This window comes from Culex pipiens, chromosome 2 (assembly GCF_016801865.2).
Source record: "Culex pipiens pallens isolate TS chromosome 2, TS_CPP_V2, whole genome shotgun sequence".
Taxonomy (NCBI): domain Eukaryota; kingdom Metazoa; phylum Arthropoda; class Insecta; order Diptera; family Culicidae; genus Culex; species Culex pipiens.
In genome coordinates this window covers 219,316,849-219,341,080 of record NC_068938.1, presented here as the reverse complement: position 1 = coordinate 219,341,080, position 24,232 = coordinate 219,316,849, and the positions used below count along the sequence as shown (strand labels likewise).

Genomic DNA, 24,232 nt, shown 5'->3' with positions numbered 1-24,232 from the left:
TTGGGTTTATTAAAAAATCTTAATTTTTTTTGACAATTTTCGATGCAATTTTTTTTTTCGATACAGTTTTTATTTTTATCAGATCTTAGATTTTTTGAAAACTAGAGATTGCAAAACAACTTAACTAGTGTAAAATGCATTTTAAAACACTTTTTTCATTTAAATGTGAAGACTATGGCTTGTTACTTAAATTTTTATATTTTTTTTATTTTTTTGCCCCCCCCCCCCCTTGACTTCGGCTAGGGCCGAGGGACAAAAACTTTTTTAAATATTTGCATCGGCCTAAACAATTCGAAATATTTACCAAAAAATAAAAAAAAAAAACATTGCCAAACTCAAGTTGGAATCGGTTTTGAAATATTCTATCTATGTGACAAAATGAAACAGAATCATAACTCTATCTGGCCATTTGGCTCTATTTTTATATTAGTTTTTCATTAACTTTACGTCTTGTTTGATAAACAAAGATTAATAGAGATAATTTTATTCATACAAAATAATATGAAAATCAGTTTAAAAGGCATCCAATATCTATTAAGACTTTTTATGTCTTAAACAGCTTTTCCAAACGCAAATATATTGAAATAGTGAAAACCATGAATAAAAAGTAAGTTACTGAAGCAGAATTGAGTGAATTTACTTTGAAAATTGTACAAAACATTACAAAATTATTCAATGGTAAAAAAAAATCAAACAAGAATGCTTAGAATTCCCGACTTTTTGACAAAAAAAATCACATATTCCAGACGTTTTTCCACCCAGGCACCCAGCTAACTTCATTAACGCGACAGAATTCAATTTGCATGACGCTTTCTCCCGCGTTCTCCCTCGTCGTGGTCATTAATTAACCGTCCCTTATCGGTCACTTGACGTTCCGTTACTGGAGCACTTTCTTTCGGTAAATTTAAAACTCACTTTCCATTTGATTTATTTTTATAGAAAGCTTATACCACGTGTTTATATATATTTTGCATTCTCGTAATTTGCAAGAGTGTGTTTTGTGTATGCAATTTATCATTATTATACAATGTTTCAAGAGTGGCTGACCGTTGGAAACTACTTTAATAGAAACTATAACTGTTTTGGTTATATAAACAATACAGAGACTTTGCCTGTTTATTTTGCTGCACTCGATTCTTTCTTTGCTACGCACTATCCTTTACGAATCGATCTACTAAATCGCTAAAAGAGTAAGAATTCCTTCTAGACTCTTTTGGGAAGGGGGAAAAACACAAACAGAAATAAAATATGTTTCAAAAGGATATAAACACTTTAGAAGACAATCCCGAGCGGCGGCGATCACGATTTAACGATTGTTGTTTTTCTTTACCATTCGCAGTAGATTACAGGTGACGCCGCACGGCGCTGTATTATGGAATCCTAAAGGGCACCACCAGGTTTTCGGTGTGCTTCACCTTGATCTCGGCCACGGCCACGTTCGCTTTCTGCACCATCGAGCGAATCATTCCTAAATCTTCGTGGGAAATCGGTACCGAGGTCAGTATCGACTCTGGATTCGGGATGTCCTTCAGGAGACCTGGAAAAGGACCAATTAAATGCATTTCACTTACAACAAAACCTCGAAAACAACACTAACCGACATGGCTGACACTGTTCGGGTGTGGAACCGTGTTCCACTGCTGGGCCAGCCGTTGTGAGTAAAACCGAACCCGGTCGCTGTACTCGTGCGGCTCGATGTGGTGAATGTCCATCGCGGCCACGTCGATCACGTTCGCCGCCGTGTCCTGGATGATTTTGTTCAGCGCGGACACGTCGTCCTTTTTCGGCACCGAGTTCGGATAGTCCACCCCCTCGCGGTCCTCATTGTTGGCCCGCAGCACGGCCGGACTGTTGCTGACCGGGTTGTCCAGCAAGTGGGTTCGTTCGTTTGGTTCGTTGCCCTGCGGAAACGGAGCAAAGTTCGATTTTTGGCCACCTCCTTCGTCAGTGTTATCCGGATCTTACCTGGGCGGAATCCTCCTGGCAATTGAAGCAGCTGGAAGCGTAGTTGACCAGCGCACGGAAGCAATCCATTCTGAGATAATCCGGGGTGCTGATCGCTTTGAAAGGAGCTAAATTGTTCACCACCCACCGCAACTAAATTGAGAGTATTTCACGTAAAAACCGAAAGAATTCCACTTTTTATTGTTTAGAACTATCAGATGATTGGCGATAACAAGCGGGTTTGACGTTTACTTCGCAAAATCAAAACAAACTGCTCGACTTTTGCGACAACTGCCTGAATTTAGTACGGACATGAACCGCTTTGTATGCTACAACTGGCATACGGAACCAGGGATGCAAAGTTGCCAGTCTTGGTGGAAATTGAATAAAAAACTCGATAACTGGAGTTTTTTTTAAAAGGTCCAACAAACCAAATTTTTGGGTGTTTTTGTAACCGCCTTGAGTCAGGGGTATTAAAAAACACCCAAAAAGGAAACACTGAAAATTTGGTTTATTGGACTTTTTTTTTTTTTTAAAAAAAAAGCTCCAGATATGTACAAGGCAAAGGAAAACCATTTTTTCGTGATTCGCCTAGTTGAAGATTTTTGTTAAATTAGTTAAAATTACTTTTGAACTAATATTTTCTGAAAAATATTGGGTCAAAAATAAAAAAAAAAGAACAAAAAGGAGCGTATTTGTAACTGGGATTTACTTAAAACGTTATAAGGCTTTCTAGTCACAAATTTACCAACACATTCAAAGTATGTTTACATGACAGCTGGACGTTTGTTTGCATCAGGTTTCCTATCTCTTTCTAGCAAAAGTTTTTTGTCAGGCGACTTCTAGCTGGTTTTTTTTGACTGGCTGCCCGATATGTCAGCCAACATACTTCGCAGGGCTGTGACAGCTACACATGGCTTTCTACCTAAGGTACTCGCGATTGAGTGTGTAGTAGTGCGGTTGTCAAAATCGTTATCTCTGACTCTCTCACTCCACTGACACTGACATTGTTTATGTTTTGGTTTTCCTGGCACGGTCCATTGTTCGTTTGTTATTGTTTTGGTTTTAGTGGCACGGAGCCATGCACTCACACTAATGCAAAGCGAGATCGCGAGTACCTATGATATACAGCCTTGACAGCTACAGCTCGATCATTGTTTGCATCAGGACACTGTGACGAGGAGTTCGTCATTTTTGAATTAAATTATATATTTTTCACTGGGCCTAGAAAGCCTTATTGTGACCATTATATTTGGTATATATAATAAATATTTAAAAAGAATTGGGTCCTAAAGTTGAGCTTAAATTACTGATGATTTTGTTCACAACAATAAAGTTTATTTTCCAGAGTAGAATGACGTTTTGAACGGCAGCAATGAATTTAATATGGATTTTTGGATCAATTAAATTAGCAACTTCGTGGCCCAGAAAAGGTCCTATTTGACAGCTCGTTCCAAGGAGACCAGAGTTGATCCGGCGAAAAAAAATGTCGTGTTATTTATTTATTTTTTTGCGTTAAAATGATCAAAAGTGATCAGAAATGGTTTATAAACAGTTTTTTTACCGTTGTATTTACAAAATATGATTGCATATGGCCTTTGGAGCCTTTAGGAGATACTATTATATTATTATATATTCACAACCATAATGCTGAGTACAATGACCTTTTGTACGACCCACGGTACGACCGCAAAGAATTTAAAATGGATGTTTAAATAAATTAAAAATGGGTGTTTAATTAAATTAAAAAAAGAAACTTCTCGGCATTTGACAGAAAACATCCTACTTGATAACTGGTTCCAAGGGGACTATAGTTGATCAATCGTAAAATGATGTCTTTTCTGCATTATTCATCATATTTAGCTTGTTTGGACTCGATTACAAATATTTTGACATTTTTTTTGTGAAATTCCTAAGTATCGCAAAAATATTTGTTTCCTCTCATATTTTTTCTCGTTAATATTTATTTCCTGAAAAATCAGGGGGCAAAAAAAACATTTTTTTTCAAAAAACTCCAAAACTTTAATGAAAATTCAAGTGCAATCAGCTCAAATCAATTTAAAAGGCAGTTTAGAATAATTTTTTAGCATGTTTGAGTTGATTTAAAGATCTTTTGAATTTTTGAATGTTTTCAATTTTTATTATCGCAACAAGTTTTTTTCGCTAAAATATTTGTTTTCGTCATTTCTTTTTTTTTTTTGAAAACAAATGATTGCAAATCAACTGAACCAACGTAAAATGCATGTTAAAACATTTCGTCCATGCAAATGTTGACACTTTGGCTTGTTATTTCAATAATTATGTTTTTTTATTTTTTTGCTCCCCCCCCCCTCTACCAGAGTTAAGGGACAAAAACTTTGAAAAATATTTGCATCGGCTGTATTGAAATTTATTAACTTGTTTTTTTTTCTTGAGCCAACAGCATAAAAGGTCATGTAATTATTTTTTTGAGAATCATAAGAAAACCTACATATTACCAAAAAAGGTAAAATTCAATCGCGATATAAGTGGTTCCCTTTAACGGTGTGCACCGATGGTGGCTTGCATCGCGCAACTGCTCAGTTTCATTTAACCGTGTCAGTTTATTTCGTAGAAACCTACCTACTAACCACGGAGAAGAAGTTTTTCTCTCGCTGTAGTATCGGTCGCCAGTTTAGTCAAATTTATCGCTTAATTCTACCTGAAAATAGTGAATAATTGTTCGCAAGTGTAGTATTAACCGCCGAGAGTAGAATTCGAGTCCAGATTCGTCGCGAAAATCGCGTTTTCGTCGCGTGAAATTTCTCATAGGCTGAATGTGAGGAGGGGACTTCTAAGAAATGACGAGCGTTTTCAAGTGATGCCAGATTTTGTTGTACAGTCAACAATGCAAGTGTATCGTGCATCGCTTATATCAACTCTGCTGCTGTTCTGTTTGGTTCCCGTGTGGGGCACCGAAATAGGATGGATTTCACCGACGGGCAACATGAACGTGCTGGCGCATCGCCCATTCGTCATCACCTGCACAATGAACCGAGGGAACCTGTTGACGAGAGATTACTCCAGCACTGATTTGTGGTTCTATACCAACGACGAGCCAGTGCTCTCGGAGTCGATAAAAATCGTCAATGATACCAGTATTGAACTGCATGTACCAAATGCCACCGCTGGATCTTATAAATTTGTTTGTAAAATGAACGAGTCTACTGGTATTGGAATGAAAAGCATCAACGTTGGCTACAAACCCCAGAAAGTGTTGAATTTCAAATGTCATTCACATAACTGGCAAAGAATGAATTGCTCATTTGAGCAGGCTTACAACCCAATTGCCACGAGTTATCGGTTGAAATTCGGGTTCGAAAATTCTCCCGGAGATTTTCAGTGTCCACTGGAAAATAAGTACAACCACAAATGGGAATGCTCCAGAGACATGGACAATTCCTATCGGCAGTCGCAGGAAATATACAATTTCGAACTGGAAGCCATAAACGTCCTCGGAAATAGCACGGAGAGGTTCGTGATCAACCATTATGATAACGTGATCCCGGAGGCCCCGTCCGAATGTATGGCTTCTAACATAACATCCAGAAGTGCGTTCCTGCATTGGTCCATATCGTACAAACTGCAAACATTTAAAAGAGATTTTGTGTTTCAAATCAAAATCGTATCGAGTTTCGATAACAAAAACTGGAAACCAGTGGATGTGAGCAGGGTTTCTCGGAAGCTAACAAACTATTCTCTGCCAATCGATTCACTAGAATATGCAGACACAAGGTATGATGTGAGAATTCGTATGAAAACGGCGACATCAGAGGATACCGAGGAAATGTGGTCAAACTACTCAAGTTGTTTGTTCAACACATTGCCGAGACGTCCCGATAATCCACCGGAAGTGGCAATTGGAGGATTCGAAATCAACGCGTACAATGATGTGTTTGTGTACTGGAAGGAAATTCCAAAAAGCAAGCACAATTCGGCAACAGGATTCCAATACAAGCCAGATATCAAGAGAAACGAATTGTCTACGAGTCCAGCACCAGTTGTTGGCCGGAATGGAAGTACTATGATCCAGTACAAAAATATGACTGATGGCAACTATACATTCATCATTCTAAGTTCCAACAGTGAGGGCGATTCACTCAAATCCAGCAAATTGTTTATACCAAGCAAAGAATATCGTATTGCTAAACCGGAAATCATCAAATTGTTGGCAGACTCTGGGAAATATACGCTATCGTGGAAAGCAGCACCAAAGCATAACGCAAGAATAACTTCATACACAGTATTTTGGTGCAACTCCAGTAGCAACTCTCCGAACGATTGCAATGGATCAATTAACTTTGACTATGTTGACGGCGACAAACAAAATTATGAACTAAACAATGTGAGCTCAACACTAAATTTTGCTGTCGCGGCAAATGTTGAAGAACTTTCGTCCGGTATGGTGTGGGCATCGTGTACGGCAACACAGAAGAACGATATCGGCAAACTGAAAACCATTTGGATACCAGCTATGCAGTCAACGTACATTGATCTCGAGTGGAAGCTAGAGTGTGGTGATAGTGCTATCGTTGAAGGATACAGTATTATATACTGCCCGATTAATAATTTACCCAGAGAGCAAACTTGCAAGGGAAACGAAACAACTCACAACATAACCGGTCAGACATCTTATCGCATCGAAGGATTAAAACCATACGTTACGTACAAAATACAAATTGCAATGTTTTCCAAATCAAGAATCGGCCCAAGAAGTGATCCACTTTTCAACACAACACTGGAAGCAGCACCATCAGAGCCACGTGATCTAGTGTTTTCGGAAGTGCGAAATGATTCAGTTGCTCTTCATTGGAAACCACCGCTTCATATCAACGGTGGCAAGATGAACTATGAGGTTTGGTACAACAAGTCGAAAATAAAAGTGTACACCGAGAACTACACAAGTGATCAAACCTACATTTTGCGTGGTTTGGAGCCGTTCATGAATTATAAAATAATCGTTTTGGCGTTTACCATTGGGCAATCAAATGCATCAAATTCCGTGGACATCCAGACCGAGATTGGAACGCCCGGAGAGATTCAGCAGCCAGGATCGGAAGTTTCGAGCGATTCCAAATTGTCTATTGTGTGGCAACCTCCGGAACGAAGAGCTGGTTGTTTGGAATATTACGAGCTAAAGGTAAAAACCAACACCAACAGTGATGATGCCGCGGCCATTACACGTATTCAAGGAACAAGTTGTCAACTGAAGCGATCTATTTGTCAGCTTGCTGGAGCCGATTCAAATCGAGTTGATAAGTACGAATTCTCAGTACGAGCCGTTAACGTCATTCTGAGTCCACATGCTCCAAATTACACAGTTTGGAATAAATTATCGTGCGACAAAAAGTATTCGTACTATTCCGATCAAATTGTACAGATCCTAAATTCTTACAATACGGCTTCCGATGACATCGAATGTGAACTGGATGACGATGAAATTGCCAACATTGATTGGACTAAAATAGACAAATTCGCAACGTTGCTGTATGGTGAGTGGTCGAAGCCACTAGCTCATTGGTGCAATAATTATGGATCAGAAAATACCAAGGCGATCGTGTTCCTAACCATAATTGCTTGCTCTGGGATTATCAGTCTAATCATTTGTACCTATTTGAGTTATAAGAAAATGAAGCAGATAAAAAATATCAAAGTTGTATTACCAGATGCATTGAATGACATTGTCATATCTGAGAAAGGTGATGCTTTCAAAGAAAACGGATCGTATTATGGCCATGATAATTATAGCGAATTTGCTGGAAAAATTCAAGATGATTCTCATGTTCCGTTCACCAGCAGTAACAGGCATGGTGAGAAAAATATTAACATGTTAGATGATACAGCCAGTTTGAGCTCAGCAGAAGATCATCTTGATAACGGTGTGATTGGAGCAAACGAAGCTGATTTACTTTCATTGTCTGACGATTTTAAATCACAGTACAGTTTGCCTATGGACAACACAGAGTGTGTTCCGGAACAAACGATTATACCCAAGGCATCGAGCATGAAAGTTGAGAGCATGATGAGTTTCTCTCCTTCGGGATATGTTCAGGCACCTGTTGCAAAACCGTCTGCGAATGGATACGTACAAGCACCAATAGCAAAACCTCCAGCTTCAAATTATATCCAACCGCACATGTTCACTGGAAATGCAGGTTTAGCTAAAACACCGATCGTAACTTCAACTGATGAGAGAGGAATATCTGGTTACGTTACACACAAACAACTCTCGGACTTTGGCCATAGAATGTAGTAAAAAAAGTCTTAGTGTTCCTCTCAGTATATTCAATATTGTTGTATTGCTCTTAACATCGAACATAAGATTCCAGTGTAAACGTTTATTAACTGTCTGAATTGTTGGATCACATTATGAGAGCAGAAGAAACAAATTAAAATTAATTAAAGAATAACCGCTGGCTCTTAGAACAATTTGTTGAAAGATGGTCAATATGACAAATATACCCACAGAAGTCTAATGAGCTGCAAGATGCGCAATTATTGTAAATCTTAGATCAAAACAATATTTTTTTCGCTAAGAAGTATAAGAAACCCGAGAATGATAAAAGTGAAATCCTTTCGAAACTGAGCTTGAATAGTTTTAATAGTACTTAAACATGATTGTCGATTGTTAGTTTTAAATGATCGCTGTGACTATTCTGGGAATAGTATCAACGGAACTGTGCAGCTAGACTGGAGTATCAACGTTTCCTAGAACCCTTGGCACCTAATCATAATCACAAAATAGACGACGTAAGATCCCTAAGAATGAACAATGGTACATCGAAGAAACAGAATGGAATGAGGTCGCCTGATATCGAGAACAACAGGCTCAACAAAAATAAGCTGTCGAAATAATGTCAACGCGATTTAAGACTGCAAAGCCATAGTTTGTATGCTCATAAATTGCAAACGGCTCGCGTATTGGAACCCATTTAAAGGGGTAAGTCGGGATATTTTCACTAAACACGTGTATTTTGATCTAATATTATTATTTTTTCAGATGAATTATTGTTAAATCAAGACACATTGATACTTTTTTTAGAAGAGAAGAAACAAACTGAAATTTGATGCAGTTCATTTAACATAGTACTTTGACGTACATTTGTATGCTGATTTTTTTATGGTGATGCAAGATTCAAACTATTTAAAAGGTATATTAGTGTGTCCAATCATCAATGATGTTAGTTTATCTTATTTATTTTGTTTTTTACAGCCGACCAACAATACTGAACGTCTCAAAAAAAGGAGCTGAAACAACGACTGAATGACCTGAAAAGCACAGCTAAAGTTTATAACTGTAGAAGATCATATTGCAAACAACTATAGGAAAAGACGATCCACTATGTACCAGAGTTTCAAACATTGGAAAAAGATCGAAAGTTTACAGCCTTAGAACAATGACCCCATTGTATTAACACACATCCAACTATACTACTGCTGCAATAGAATTGAGTGCTTTTAATTTCCTATTCCACATCTCGTCATAGAAGTAATGCAGAAAAATATATTTATTTTAAAATTCCTAAACAATCAATTAAATCACCGTCAATTTTTGCTGAATGTATTCTCCGTCCTATAGTTACAATGAATTTCTCGCCACTTGACGCGAAGTTTCCAGTACAAGAGTGATTGTAATAGCAAGACAAGAACGTTACTGTTCCAGTCGCAATCACGGTTTGACCTAGTTGATTCTTCAAACCTTGGTGTGACCTGGACATTTTTTTTCCATATTATATTGAGCTATACATGTATTTTGTATCACCTTTTTAAAAATTATAGATGATATTTAAGCAGTTATTCACATGTTTTTTGTTAGATATAATGAGATGTATCCGTGCAAAATTAATAGGTGCAAAAGAATAAATGTGATTGTAAATAAAGGAATGTTTTTCTATGCTGATACTAAGTAACGATTTTTTGTTTCATATTTTTCTTGAATTATTTGGCGACTTTCATTCACAATTTTGCTTTCGAACCGTTAGCACGCTCGCTGGATATAAAACAGCACACTTGTGGACGCATATTTACAAACAGTCGCGGCGTTGCTGACCGACAAATGAGAACAAAAACAAAAGTTTTATGCCGAAGTTGACTAAAAGCAAATATTTAAGAAAACATTTCTAACTCCCCGTGCATGTTGATAAACTTTCAATTCGAGTGAGAATTTCGATAAAAATAGCTTTCTAACTGCGAGTCGCACGGCAGTAATGAGTGCGTTTCTTGGGAAATGAGAAACGCTTTGTTTTCCTCGCTCGCTTAATGCATGTTTTATCATCATTCGATACATAAATATCTCAACTTGGCTGGGCCCGGTCAATGAAATTTTGTTGTTGGGCGGCACGCTGGTGTTGCCAACAGTGCTCATTTTTCCGCGTTTATAAATAATACATCCATCACACAGTTCTTGGAAAAAGTGCGCACTGCACACAACGGGGCTACCCAACGATGGTTAGAAGCTAACCTATTTTTGAGTTGGCATGGGATGGAAAGTTTTATTTTATTTTAACCATTTAAATCAATCAATTAAAACAATGTGTGTTGATTATTTGATATTTAAAAAAAATCGCAATCGAAGTAAAGATTTTTAAATCGTATTATTTACGTATAACAAAATTATCTGGGAAATTGGACGAGCTTTCCGGTAAAAATTAAGGTAAAAATATTTACGAGAAATTGCCAAAATCCATCAAAAACCTATTTCTTCGACATTTTTATTTTTAAAACCGCTGTATCTTCCCAAGGATTGGATTTAGGGCAATGGTCAATATGGAGACTTTTCTGTAAAATTGTCTGGGGAATCGATTCCCACTATCTATTCTAAAAAATTTTGACGTTTAGACCACTTTTCGAAAAAAACAGTTTTAGTAAATGATTTTTGTATTTTTTTAGGAGAGACATACCATCCTGCATTTTTCATGAGTCTTTTTGTAACATTTAAGGCTATTTCCTCAAAAATTTGAGCGAAAAAAAAAACCGTGACATCACCATCAAATTTAACTTTTAAACTTAAAAATTGAAAAATTTCCTGGCCTGTATTTTTGTTTCAGTGTATTTTTTTTAGAAAGCCCGTCCAATTTCCTACAAGTTTGTCCTTGACCACTTTTTGATGTGATGCAACGGCTTAGAGATACAGTATTTTTCAAATTGCAAAATACAAAAATATTTAAATACCTTACGCCCTTCTCAAATGTTATTTTCGAGTACTATTGGCTCCATATACACAAAAATGGCTTATATAGGGTTACACTCAAAGTAAAAAGTATCCTTTTTTCAAGTTCACCCGTCGTCACCCTTTAAAAGGGTATCGAAAATGTACTGAATTTGACATACCCTTTTAAAAGGGTGACGCCGGGTGAACTTTAAAAAATGATAGAAAGTATCCTTTTTGAGGATTTAAAGTACCCTTTTGAGGGATACTTCTGACACAGACAAACAGACGTGCAACTCTTTTTCAAACCATCGCCAACTAAAACCGTCATTTCAAATTCAAATCAGTCAAAAAATGGATGCCGTAGTACCGCAACAAGACACGAACGTCGTCGGTGGCGCCACCGTATCCCTGGGCCCTTTGACGTTTCAGTGCATCACCGTGTGTGTGTGCAATGTTTTCTTTATAGCCAACACGTGGGGAGAAAATCCAATGTTGCATTGTTAATTTGATTTGGTTAACTGCGGTAGATTTTCTTGAAATAATTCGATATGGTAGAAGTGTGACTTTCGGTCGATGACATCTTGACCAACGATCTGTTGTTTGGTAAAGAGACTTGGAGGAGGAGACAAAGACACGACACTGGAGTTCAAGGCAGTCCAGAGTAGATTAACTGAACATTTTGAAAACAGGATATGTAAAAGAATAAATCAGTTTAACACAATTTAATTGGTGGACTTCCACTCCCCTTCACCTCTAGCAGCTGCATTGGTTTTTTCGTCCGACCGACATCAGTTAAACATGCTCATAATTTGGTGAAATCCGCCAGTATAAATGCTATTTCCTAGGTTGTTCCCCTTGAAGACCTTGAATCTGAAGCAACCCATTCGCCTTGGCACCGTGGCTATTTTTTTTCACTGTAACATGAACTAATGATATTGCCACTCCGCTAAAACTAAATCGGAACCTCCAACCCTTTTACATGCCCACACCCGGCACAGCCAGTTGGATTAGCTTGGAAGATAACAATCACGCAACCTGCGATCAGTTTTATTCAATCTTACGCGACTTGCCCATCACACCGGTTCTCATCTTATTTCCTAAACAAAACTGCAGGTCACGGGGCAGAACATGCTGCGGAATACTAGGTGGAATGTTATTATGATGGGAGTTTAGCAAGATTATTCAACTTTCCAGCCCATCTTTTGCGAATTTTCTGGGCATAGAATGAGAAAACAAAATCGATAGCAAACATAAACAAACACCTGTCAGTTTTCATTCGTACACGCTTAGAGGGAAAAATGGGTACACGCTTAATTTAGTTTATCGAAATGATGATGTTTTCGCAACAGGACTGCAGATAGCGCTAGTGTGCAGCCCAATTTCGAACTTTCTTTGGTAAACGATGGATTTTTTGATAAAATCAATGATGATTCACGTCTGTTTGTCTGTGCTTCTGACTTTGAGTGTAGGATAACATGTCTACAAAGTTTCATTGAAATCGGAGAGGGTCGGGTACAAAAGTACCAGAAAAATTTCTGATTTGAGCTGGAATTGCTCAAAGGTCAAATTGGGTCCTAAAATGAAGCTTAGATTGCTGATATTTTTGTTTACAGCGATAAAGCTTATTTTTCTGAGTACAATGACCCTTTGTACGACCACAAAGAGTTTAAAACGAGGTTTAAAATGGATTTTTAAATCAATTTTGAAAAATTAACCTCGCGGTCCTTCTTGACAGAAAAGCTCCTACTTGACAGCTCGTTCCAAGGGGACCATAGTTGATCCATCGAAAAAATGTTGTCTTGTCAATTTTTTTTTGAGTTGAAATGAAAAAAAAAAGATCGGAAATGGTTTTTAATCGTGTTTTTTACCGTTGTACATAAAAATTGACACAGGGCTTTAGTACCCAATTAACAAAACTATACACTCAACCCCGCGGTGGTTGGCCACTTTTTCGTTTGACACTTTTTTAGTTTGTACCCCGTTAGTTGGTCAATGTCAAACTAAAAAGTGACGAACTGTCACTTTTTACACGGCGCTCACGCACACTATCTAAACAAACGTTTGGTAGTGTGTGTGAACTCCGTGTAAAGGGGATGTCAAACTAAAAAGTGACCCCGTTCGTTTGACAACAGTTGGTGTCAAACCATCGGGGTTTGAGTGTATTTTGTTTGCCTTTTGTGTGTTTTTGAATCCGCTTTAAGTCAGGGATATTAAAAAACTCACAAAAAGCAAAAAAAAAAAACTTTGTTTTTTAAACTCGTCATCTTGGATTGATTTGTTAAAACATGGAACTTTTGTTGCGCCTCGGGAATCATAGTGAAAATCTAAGTGACTGGCCATCCCCAGGGGCACACCTTCTTCTTTCACAACAAAGTTGTAGCTGCAAACTGTCAAACGCGGGTAAACAAAATATAAAATCATCGTCGTCCACGTCTCCTGTTCCGTCGTCGTCGCGCATCAAGTTCTACCCGGCTGCAGCCGCTCGTAAACAAACCCGGAAAATCAATAAATACGTGGAGTTCCAGCTTGAAAAAGTGAAATTTATCATTTTTCTAATTCAAAAAGTGTTTGGAAATGTGTGTTCAGTGAAAACATCGAAGATGATTTGTTTGTGCAGCTTGTGAGTATAAATTTGTCTAAATATGGTGCGAATTAAGTGCATTTTTTCGTTTTCCTCAGGATATATGTGCTGCTCTTTATCGGGTCGTTTTGCCTGATTGGACTGCTGACGGTGTTCCTGCTGTTGCGACTGCTGATCCGGAACCAGAAGAACAAACGCCGCAGCAACAACGACAACGACAAGTATGTGGCCCTGTTCCATCCGTACTGCAACGCCGGTGGAGGTGGCGAGCGGGTTCTTTGGTGTGCCGTAAGGGCTCTGCAGAACAAGTACGATGGAATAAAGTTGTACATTTACTCCGGGGATTTGGAAGCCACCAAGCAGGAGATTCTGGACAAAGCGGAGCGCACTTTTAATTTGAGTTTGGACACGAAAAATATAAATTTTGTCTACTTGAAACGTCGCAAATGGGTAGAGGCCAGCCGGTACCCGTACTTTACGCTGCTCGGTCAAAGTATCGGCTCGATGGTGCTGGCCATGGAAGCGCTCTTGAATCTCCAGCCGGACGTTTACATCGACACGATGGGCTACGCGTTCACCTATCCGATCTTTTCCTACATCGGCGGATGCAAAATCGGCTGCTACACGCACTATCCGACAATCAGCACCGACATGCTGCGCCGAGTTCAGGCCAACGTCAGCGCGTACAACAATCGTAGCATTGTGGCGAAGAATCCGTTCGCCACGTGGATCAAAATCGTGTACTATCGGATCTTCTCCAAAATCTACGGAATGGTCGGACGCTGCGCGGACACAATCATGGTCAACTCAACCTGGACCGAGAACCACATCCTTTCCCTGTGGGACGTCCCGTACAAAACACATCGCGTTTATCCTCCTTGCGAGGTTTCCCACCTCAAAAAACTCCAATCCCTCGCCAGTGGCCACGAAAAGATCGTCATCCTCTCGGTTGGTCAATTCCGCCCCGAGAAAGACCATCCCCTCCAGCTTCAAGCCATGTACGAACTGCGCACGCTGCTGAACAACGATGAAGCCCTGTGGAACCGGCTCCGGCTGATGATTGTGGGTTCCTGCCGGGACGAGGAAGATCGTGAACGGGTCAAGAACATGCAGGACTTTGCGAAGCATTTGTCGCTGGAGAACTCGGTTGAGTTTCGGGTGAACGTTTCCTACCAGGAGTTGATCCAGTGCTACCAGGTGGCGCAGATCGGGTTGCACGCGATGTGGAACGAACACTTTGGAATCAGCGTGGTGGACTGCATGGCGGCCGGGTTGATCATGGTGGCGAACAAGTGAGTGAGATAGTTGAAGAAATAACACAACAAAAATAAATTTCTTTTATAAATTTATTCTTCCAGATCCGGTGGCCCGCAGATGGACATCATCGAAACTTCCGAGGGCAGCCAGACGGGCTATCTGGCCGTGGACGCGTACGACTACGCCCGCTGCATCGCGACGATCCTGTACAACGGACGCGAGTACAACAACAAGATCCGCCAGGCGGCCCGCGCCTCCGTTGACCGGTTCTCCGAGCAAGAGTTCGAGAACGGATTTTTGCGTGCCATTTCCCCCATTTTGGACGAGAAAGAGTTTCGCTAAATAGGATGAAATTCATGACGGTCTCACTAGTGTTTAGTTTGTGTAGCATGTTTATTACAATTGAATATTACGATTAAAATTTTACCAACTAATCAAATTCCGGTCTTGTTCTTGATCCAATCGCGGGCTTTCTCCACATCTGCGTACACACCGTAATAATCCGGTTGGGCGCAACCTTTTCCCCACGAGACGACTCCCACCAGCAGGCCATTGCAGACGAGTGGTCCACCGGAATCTCCCGTGCAGGCGTCCCGAAGTCCTTCGTCGTACCCGGCGCAAAGCATGTTCTTCGTAATGGTCAACCGCGATTTGGCGTAATTTTCCCGACACAAGTCGTGGTTCACAATCGGAACGTCCAGCAGCCGCAGGTGGTCCCAATCTGCGGTTCCCAACGTGTCACCCCACCCGCTGACGGTGCACACGGTCCCATCGGCCACATCAGCCGCGCCCGTGGCCACCATCGTGATGGGCCGCGCAATCGGATCAACGGTGTAGGGTCGGGTCAAACGGAGCAGCGCAAAGTCAAAGTCCTTATTGCGACGGTTGTAGCGCGGGTGGATTGTCATTCCGGCTACGTCGATTACCGTTCCACCCTGGTAATCGTACGAAGATCCGACGCGAACCCCAATCCAGGACAGCCGGACGAATCCTCTGAAAAGGGTTTCGAGATTAAAATTAAAGCTTGAAATACCTTAGTAATCTGTCTCACCGAAAGAGATGCGCCGCCGTGAGGACCCAGTTCGGGCCGATGATCGATCCGCCGCCGTAAAACTCGGCGTCCGCCGTTCCCGGGTAGGTTTGCACGGACACCTGGTACGGCCGGTTGCGGATGTCAACCTGGGTTCCGTTGACGATGCGAAAGGCCAGCAGGACCTGGGGTGAGAACAGGACCAGCAGCAGGGCGATCAGAGCGCGTGAGGAGGTCATCGTAGAGATTTGAAGATCTCGACTGAAATGAAGTCTTGAGAGCTCTTGATTTCTACTTTTATTGATACCGATAAGCCATGCAAGCCTGGAGTGGCACACGTGTTAGCAAGTGATTCTAACACAAATTTATAATTTATAGTAAATTTCATTCAAGTACATATTTGCAAAAAATCGTGTAAAGGATTATAGAGGTAACTGCACTTGAAGAGGGGGCTCCCGTGAGTTTGGTAGATAAGTATCAAGTGGTGATAAAAATCACTGGCACTGCTTTAATCCTCTAATGCCCAAATTTTTCTGGTCAATTTTTTTTTATTTTCCCCTTGTTCAGGAGGTCTTTTTAAGCAACCTTTATTCTACGAAAAATTTTGATTCTCTTGTTTTATGTTTTTCTTGTTTTTTTTTAGTATTTTAATTTGCATTTATCTTGATTAGTTTATGCTTGTTTTTTGAAGTATTTGGCCTATTCTACCATCTAATAAAATTATAACATTTTGACTATCCAATTTTTTCACGTTTATACAGTCACTTTTTCAATTTTTTTGCTTGTTTTTCATATTTTCTACTATAGAATGGAACCATCATCATTTAAATTGTAAAAAAACCCGTAGAGGCATAGTCTGGGACACTACAAAAATTACTGCATACTTCTTTTTACTAAAAATACAGGAAATGTTAGTAAAAAAAACTAACTTAATCCACCTATGTGGTTGGATCCTTCCTTTTTCATTACCAACAATGGGTGATATGATGGGGTTGGACACAAATTTCATCTATGTTTTAGATCCGGAAAAAAATGTACATAAATATCACTTATGTTAATATCGTTGGAAAGGTCTTTTGATAACCTAACTATCGATGGGTGGGATGGTGGATCCGGTCATAGTTTACGTTCATTTAAGCGAGATCCGGCTTCCAAATAGTACATTAGATTCTGAGCCGATAGGTATACATGAATATAGGTCTACGAGCTGTTTCAACAGTTCATTTTTCGAGCAGGATTATATCCTTACCTCAGTGAGGAAGGCAAAACACAGCCAAATTTTACCTCTAAAAAAATGTTATTTTTTAAATACGTTGGTAAAATCACCTAACACAAGTTAAACTTCCAACCCTAAAATTTTCTAAAATTTTAAGAGTTCCTCTTACCAATGCCTTTTAATGATCAAAAATTGGTTGAAAAATTGATTTTTGGCGATGTTTTAGATCGAAGCCCGTCTAGAGGCAATATGAATTTTAATTTAATTCAAATGCAGTGAAAAAAATAATATTTTTTTTTTGTAAATTTTCATCAGGTAGGTTTTGTATGATCAAATATTTTACAAAAAAAATCAAATCAATGTTTTTAAAAAACTCACAATAAACTTGTTTGAATAAATTTGAAACAACAATATCGTTTTGGAAATTAAAATAAATGAATCCTATTCCAGACTCATCAAAATATGTAATATGTTTCCAATTTACGTTACACTGAACGCTAATGCATGTTTTTTGCTTTTGTTCACTATCTATCCCTTAAAATTATGCAATGCAAAAAATCAGAGAGCATAAAACAGTGGTTAAAAAGGAAATTTTCAATAATAAAAATCATCTTCAATGGATAGATTGATCATCACATATTATAAAATTTTAGGTTGAAAAAATATTGTCTTAAAGTTTTTACCTATGTTTTTCGATCCAATTCAATGGCATGAAAATTATTGAAAGTTTTGGTAAATAAAAATCGGCGTTTTTGTGTTTATTTTGCAGAAAAAGAGATTTTTTCCATGTTCAAAGCATTTTCTGATAATTATTTTGAAAATTAAGCATAGAATTAAAATAAAAACTGAATTTTCATGTTTGACCAGGATTTGCAATAATTCATGATAATTCAATAAATGGCATTAATTGGGTCCTAAAATCAAGCTTGAAATTGCGATATTATTGTTCACAACGATAATGCTTATTTTTCTGAGTACAATGACCCTTTATACGACCGCAATGGATTTGAAATGGATTTTTAAATCAATTAAAAAAAATACCTTCGTGGCCCTTTTTGACAGAAAAGGTCCTGCTCAACAGTTCGTTCCAAGGGGACCATAGTTGATCCATCGAAAAAATGTTGTCTTGTCAATTAATTGTTTAGCATGAAAATGAAAAAAGAGGGATTAAAAGTGGTTTTTAATCGTGTTTTTTTACGGTTGTACATAAAATTTGACTTAGAGCTTTAGGACCCTATTGGAAAAGAAGAAAATATTGGTAGAAACTGTCCTAATTTTTTTTTAATTTTAAATTTTACTCCAACGAAAATCAACAACATTTTTTATTAGTCTCATTAAATTAAATGAAAATATTATATATCATGGTTTGACACCAACTTTTGTCAAACGAAAGGGGTCACAAGTTTGACACCCCTTTTACACGGAGTTCACACGCACCACCAAACGTTTGTTTTGATAGTGTGCGTGAGCGCCGTGTAAAAAGTGACAGTTCGTCACTTTTAAGTTTGAATTTGACCAACCAACGGGGTACAAACTAAAAAAGTTTCAAACGAAAAAGTGAGTGTACGTAGAATATAATCTGAATTGGTTTTTTTTTATTTTAATGCCGTTTTTATGTTTCCATTTTTTTTTATTTTCTAAATATAATACCAGTAATCGACGGAAGACACAAAATGGTAAATTTTAGGCTATCAAGGTATCATATTTGTTATAATAACATCAAAATCTTTGTTTAGAATGGTTTTCTACATATTGTTTGAAGAAGTATTCCACATATCGTGATTTATTTTTCATTTCGATTTTCTTTTTCTGGACTCTACATCCTGAACAACTGATGTACGAACAAAAAATTTTTCTGAAAATGTACTGTTTTTTTTCTATGTTAAAATTAAATTAGAATTAATTTGAATTGTGGAAAATGCGTAGAGGCATAGTCTGGGGGTTTACAAAAATTACTTCATATTTATTTTTATATAAAATATAGGAAATTTTAGGCACCAAACACACAGGGAAACCGCGCGCACGGTGGGGAGATCAAGTGAATGGTGATATCCGGAAGATCTGTAACCTGGGAAATTGGCGAGTAGCAGCCCAAGACCGAGAAAGATGGAAGCGTCTTCTTGCTACAGCACGCGTACCTGGTGCGCTATGCTGATTGGTATGGTATGTATTAACCAAATGAATGAATAAATGCGTTTCAGGGATAATTTCTTTAATTAGTTTAGTTGTTCTAAAACCCCCTATATTGTAATTTGGTCAAAACGAATTTTACCTACATAAAATTAAAGCATGATGATTTTGCAAAAAAAATCCACAAAATTGATAAAGATAAATAAAACTTACAACACAAAACCTCAATCACGATTCCGACCGCATGTCAAACATGTTTTCCCGGGGCCTCAATCTGCACCATCAAAACCATTTCCGCGTCAAAAACCTCCCACTGATTGATCGACTAAACATTTTGCGGTCAATCGATTGCGGATTGTGAGAGTTTTTTTTTCACATCTCGCTTGCCACTTCCGTCTAAAACTCAAACATTGTGTCCACTTTTTTTTCTGCGTAAATCTAATTACCTGAATCGAAATCGAGCAAATAGCTTTTCTCACTTCGTTTGATTGCTTTTTTGTGCTTTTTCGTGCTTTTCCATGTGCGGTCTATAAAGTTGTGTTGAAATTGGCACTAAATTCGTTTTGAAATTGGAAATTATAATCTGTTTGTATGACGATTGAAAAATAGGAACTGAAAACTAAATAACCAAATATTGAATCGTTTAAATTGTTACGAAAGTCAGCTCACCGGAAAAGAGCCAGGATATCTTCAATCTCATGTAATTATGCTTCATTGAGAGATTCCATTCACGAATGCAGGATAAATCATAAAATGAAGATCCAATCAATTACTTCCTGTTCTGGTTTGAGAAGGCGGTGGGGAGTGGAAGACCATCGGTTTAGTTGCATCGCAGAGAGTCTAACTTTTCAGCTCGATGTTGACTTTCCAAATGAGGATAAAGATACCAACCAACCCATAATAGAGCCCCTCTTGTCGGTCAGAAACTTAAGGGAGAAGAGGAAGAGGGTTCAGCTTTTCAGCTTCGATGGCATAGCTTCGATTGGAACTTTATCTTTGAATTGAATTTACCTTCTTTTTCAGTTGGTACTTTTGCCGTTTCCCTCTGCCAACTTTTACCACTGCTAGTTGGTTGTGGTGGCTGTTCTTGATTACTAAATTGAAGCTTTCGTCCCGGCTGTGGGAGGATTACCATTTGTAGGAAGAGACGTGAGATTGTTTTTAAATTATGTTCAGAAGCATAAATAAAAAAAAATCACTTCAATTATTAAAACTTCTAGCCATTTTAAAAACATTTCTCCGTTTTCAAGAATCATCTTGTATTCTTTACAAATTTTACAAATTTTACAAATTTTACAAATTTTACAAATTTTACAAATTTTACAAATTTTACAAATTTTACAAATTTTACAAATTTTACAAATTTTACAAATTTTACAAATTTTACAAATTTTACAAATTTTACAAATTTTACAAATTTTACAAATTTTACAAATTTTACAAATTTTACAAATTTTACAAATTTTACAAATTTTACAAATTTTACAAATTTTACAAATTTTACAAATTTTACAAATTTTACAAATTTTACAAATTTTACAAATTTTACAAATTTTACAAATTTTACAAATTTTACAAATTTTACAAATTTTACAAATTTTACAAATTTTACAAATTTTACAAATTTTACAAATTTTACAAATTTTACAAATTTTACAAATTTTACAAATTTTACAATTTTTTGCAAATTTTACTTTTTTTTGCAAATTTTACAAATTTTAGCAAATTTTACAAATTTTTGCAAATTTTACAAATTTTTGCAAATTTTACAAATTTTTGCAAATTTTACAAATTTTTGCAAATTTTACAAATTTTTGCAAATTTTACAAATTTTTGCAAATTTTACAAATTTTTGCAAATTTTACAAATTTTTGCAAATTTTACAACTTTTACAAATTGAAATACTTTTAATCGAGCCCAAACATGGTTAATATGAAGAGATCTCACAAGCTATGGTGACGTTTGCTATACTCTCGAATGTTTTTGGTGCAGAGATAATCAAATGATAGCTTTTTTAGCACTCATTTGCAACACTGACTCGAAGTCACTTCTAGTAAATTTAATCACCGTTATTCAACTAGTTTTTTTTTCTGTAGAATTCTCCAGCCGTGACCGGCAATCGGCATCGAGTTGGTTCAATTTATTACCGTTTACTACCATGCTATTTGTGCAGTTCTGGTGGTATTTTTTTTTCTGCGCGGATTCTATCTTGTTACTTGCCGATGTTAGTGAGTTGTACAAGTGCATGCTGCACTTCTTGCTAGCGGTCTGTCTCCCTCCTCCTCCCAGATGCAATATTTCACCTTTGGTGCTTTTATCTTTTAATGGAAACACATTTGTCAGGAGTGGAAAAGGCGACTTGGGGTTAGATTAAATTTAAAATATTGAAGGTTAATTAACTAAAGAATATGTCTAATCTAAACAAATCATGGTTTTTCATGTTTTTGATTGAATAAAATTTTAACTAAAGAAAAGAAAATGTATGGATGATTTCATGAAATTAATAACAATTTTGTTGAAAGTTTTCTAGAATGAAAATGTGCAGACAATAGGAAAATCCTATCCAAGTTTTTTTTTTGAAGAACCCTTCCATTTTCCACAATCTAAACAGTTCAACACCCCCTCAATAAAATGTTCTCGTGTTCGCTCAATCACTTCCTGTATGGTGGATCCCTCCAGTCGGAAGTAATAATTGAACACTCGACTGCACTCACCAAAGAGAGTTCTTGAGCAAACAAAGCCCCCTCCCAATTCATGGGAATTCTAACTCAATGCATCAAGTCACAGTGGTTGCATTCAGAGTTTGCCTTTATAATTTTTGTTTGTGTACTTTCTGCTTTGGATTCTTTGACTTTTCCTCTTTTCTTTTCCACCCAGAAAGAGCGACGTCGTCGCGGGTCGCGTCGAATGCAAAATGGGGAAAAATATTTGCTTTTTGCATTTTTATCGATTGACTCGTGATGAATGTGGACAGAATAAGCGGCGAACGCGACTTTCAAAAAGTTGAACCAAGCTAAGCAAACGATGTAATCGTGCCTAATGGGGCTTGCCGTTATTGAATTTTGGGAAGTTTGTCCTTCTGATTCGAAGGGGGTTTTGTTGATTGAGTTTCGATTGTGATGCATTTCAATTAGAGTGGATTTATTCTTTCAATTGGGAAGGGACATTCATCGAACCAAATGGACCATTTCTCAAACCGGATTTCGACTGGGAAAACAAAATCACTGCTGAAAGCGCAAAATCCCCGATATCTTCAATCATCAACATCTAAATCATATTTAGTGTGGTGATAAATCAAACTTTTTCCAATTTAACCCCCCACCCCAAAAAGGTTCACCACCATTGCTTCAAAAATTTTCGCCCATTTGCAGCGGAATCGGTCCTCAAAGTGGCCAGGGAGTGGTCGTTTCGCGCGGAAGCAATATCCACAACTCAATCTGGAACTGTCTATCGCAGCATTATCTTTTAACGATCCAATCGTAAACACATGTTCGGGTGTGCGAAAAGTGGGGAGCTTCCAAAGTCCAGCGCTGCGTTCGCTCTGGAACTTGCGAACGTGCCAAACGGACGGACGATGGACGACCTTCTTCCGGTGGCCGGAGAGTTGGAAAGAGTCCGTTTTGTAATGGGTGTGAGCGAGAAGGTTGGAAATTGAAGAAGGCGTCATTGTTGCAAGGACCAGTGTGTGATGATTTTTCACGATCAATTTAAAAAATGTAGATTTTGGCTTACATTTGTTCCATCCAGCGATGGAATAATCATCACCAAAAGAAAATCTTTGGATGTTCATCAAGAGAAAAAATCCCAAGGGAGCATGCTCTCCTCTCTCGCGCACGAAAGATCGGTAAAAAGAATCTAAAAAAATCATTATCTTGATTATTCGGCGGAACATCTTTATCACTACTTCACTTGCAAGTGTAACGTCACACGTCGAAAAATGACCTGTCACATTTTGTAGATGGGCAATGTGTGTAAACAAAGTGAAATAAATGACTTTAAGTGGTGCTGACAAGGAAATTCACAAAAAATCATCAGTAGATTGATTTTCTTGGAGAATTTCTGGAGCGATTTTCTTTTGCGTGATTCGCCTCCTCTCTCTTTCGTAGGTGAAGAAATTTCGCAAGCGAAAATGATTTTTTTCGCGATTATTCCATCCCTGGTTCCATCTATCAATTTAGATGCCATACAAAAAAAAGCAAAAAAAAAAAATCAGATGAAAATTCAAGTCAGCCTCAAAGTATTTTAGTGATGATTTTGTGAATAGTTTTTCACTTTTTAGTTTGCCTTTGTCAAACCAACGGGGTACAAACTAAAAAGTGTCAAACAATAAGGGATCAACCAAGGGTCCTGATTTTCAGTTCAAAGATCAGAAATCACCACGCTTACGACACGACTGTCATCCAAGCGACATACAAAGCGAGTGAAGTCAAAATCGAAACAAGATCGAACCACGTTTTTAGCGCGTGGCATTTGAAAAGGTCGTATGCGCATCGGACATAAATTACATAAATAAAAAACTTTTTTCAGTTTTTTTTTCTTTAGAAAGATTTATGTTTAATATCAAATTTGAACTGGAGGAACAGCATTTAATTCCATAGAGAACCTAATGTTGGAATATCAGCACTTTGGTGTTCAGTTACAGCTAGTTTAAAGTATTTTCGACAGAAATGTAGTTAGTATTCTGAAAGCGTAATTCATTTTAATACAATGGACAGTAAATATCAAACAAATTTTATTTTGTTTCAAGGAAACTGAAGCTATTCAGTTTTTAGTTCAGTTCAGTGTGCTGTGTTGTTTTTCTTGAATGGCCAAATAGAATAGTTTTATTGATCTATTAAATGTTGAATGTAACAAAAATAACGTAATGCTTGTAATTTATTTATTTATTTATTTATTTATTTATTT

The 24,232-nt window shown here is 37.7% G+C and overlaps 4 protein-coding genes across 4 annotated transcripts; 2 read left to right on the top strand and 2 right to left on the bottom strand.

Moving 5' to 3' along the window:
* Nucleotides 1-921: 921 nt before the first annotated feature.
* On the bottom strand, nucleotides 922-2,181 carry LOC120425824 (ragulator complex protein LAMTOR1). Its single transcript, XM_039590442.2, has 3 exons — nucleotides 1,966-2,181; nucleotides 1,598-1,901; nucleotides 922-1,537 (listed from the first exon to the last, which is right to left on the bottom strand). The coding sequence occupies exons 1-3, from the start codon at nucleotides 2,032-2,034 to the stop codon at nucleotides 1,371-1,373; spliced, it is 540 nt and encodes a 179-aa protein (XP_039446376.1). The 5' UTR covers nucleotides 2,035-2,181; the 3' UTR covers nucleotides 922-1,370.
* A 2,341-nt stretch (nucleotides 2,182-4,522) lies between these two features.
* Nucleotides 4,523-9,868, top strand: LOC120425821 (cytokine receptor-like). The gene is made up of 3 exons (XM_039590434.2): nucleotides 4,523-8,902; nucleotides 8,963-9,113; nucleotides 9,176-9,868. The coding sequence occupies exon 1, from the start codon at nucleotides 4,784-4,786 to the stop codon at nucleotides 8,213-8,215; it is 3,432 nt and encodes a 1,143-aa protein (XP_039446368.1). The 5' UTR covers nucleotides 4,523-4,783; the 3' UTR covers nucleotides 8,216-8,902; nucleotides 8,963-9,113; nucleotides 9,176-9,868.
* A 3,676-nt stretch (nucleotides 9,869-13,544) lies between these two features.
* LOC120425832 (GDP-Man:Man(3)GlcNAc(2)-PP-Dol alpha-1,2-mannosyltransferase) lies at nucleotides 13,545-15,390 on the top strand. The gene is made up of 3 exons (XM_039590451.2): nucleotides 13,545-13,733; nucleotides 13,793-14,986; nucleotides 15,053-15,390. Exons 1-3 carry the CDS (start codon nucleotides 13,714-13,716, stop codon nucleotides 15,291-15,293), a joined length of 1,455 nt encoding a protein of 484 aa, XP_039446385.1. The 5' UTR covers nucleotides 13,545-13,713; the 3' UTR covers nucleotides 15,294-15,390.
* LOC120425833 (trypsin-7-like) lies at nucleotides 15,321-16,258 on the bottom strand. The gene is made up of 2 exons (XM_039590453.1): nucleotides 16,003-16,258; nucleotides 15,321-15,944 (listed from the first exon to the last, which is right to left on the bottom strand). The coding sequence occupies exons 1-2, from the start codon at nucleotides 16,218-16,220 to the stop codon at nucleotides 15,386-15,388; spliced, it is 777 nt and encodes a 258-aa protein (XP_039446387.1). The 5' UTR covers nucleotides 16,221-16,258; the 3' UTR covers nucleotides 15,321-15,385.
* Nucleotides 16,259-24,232: the final 7,974 nt, after the last annotated feature.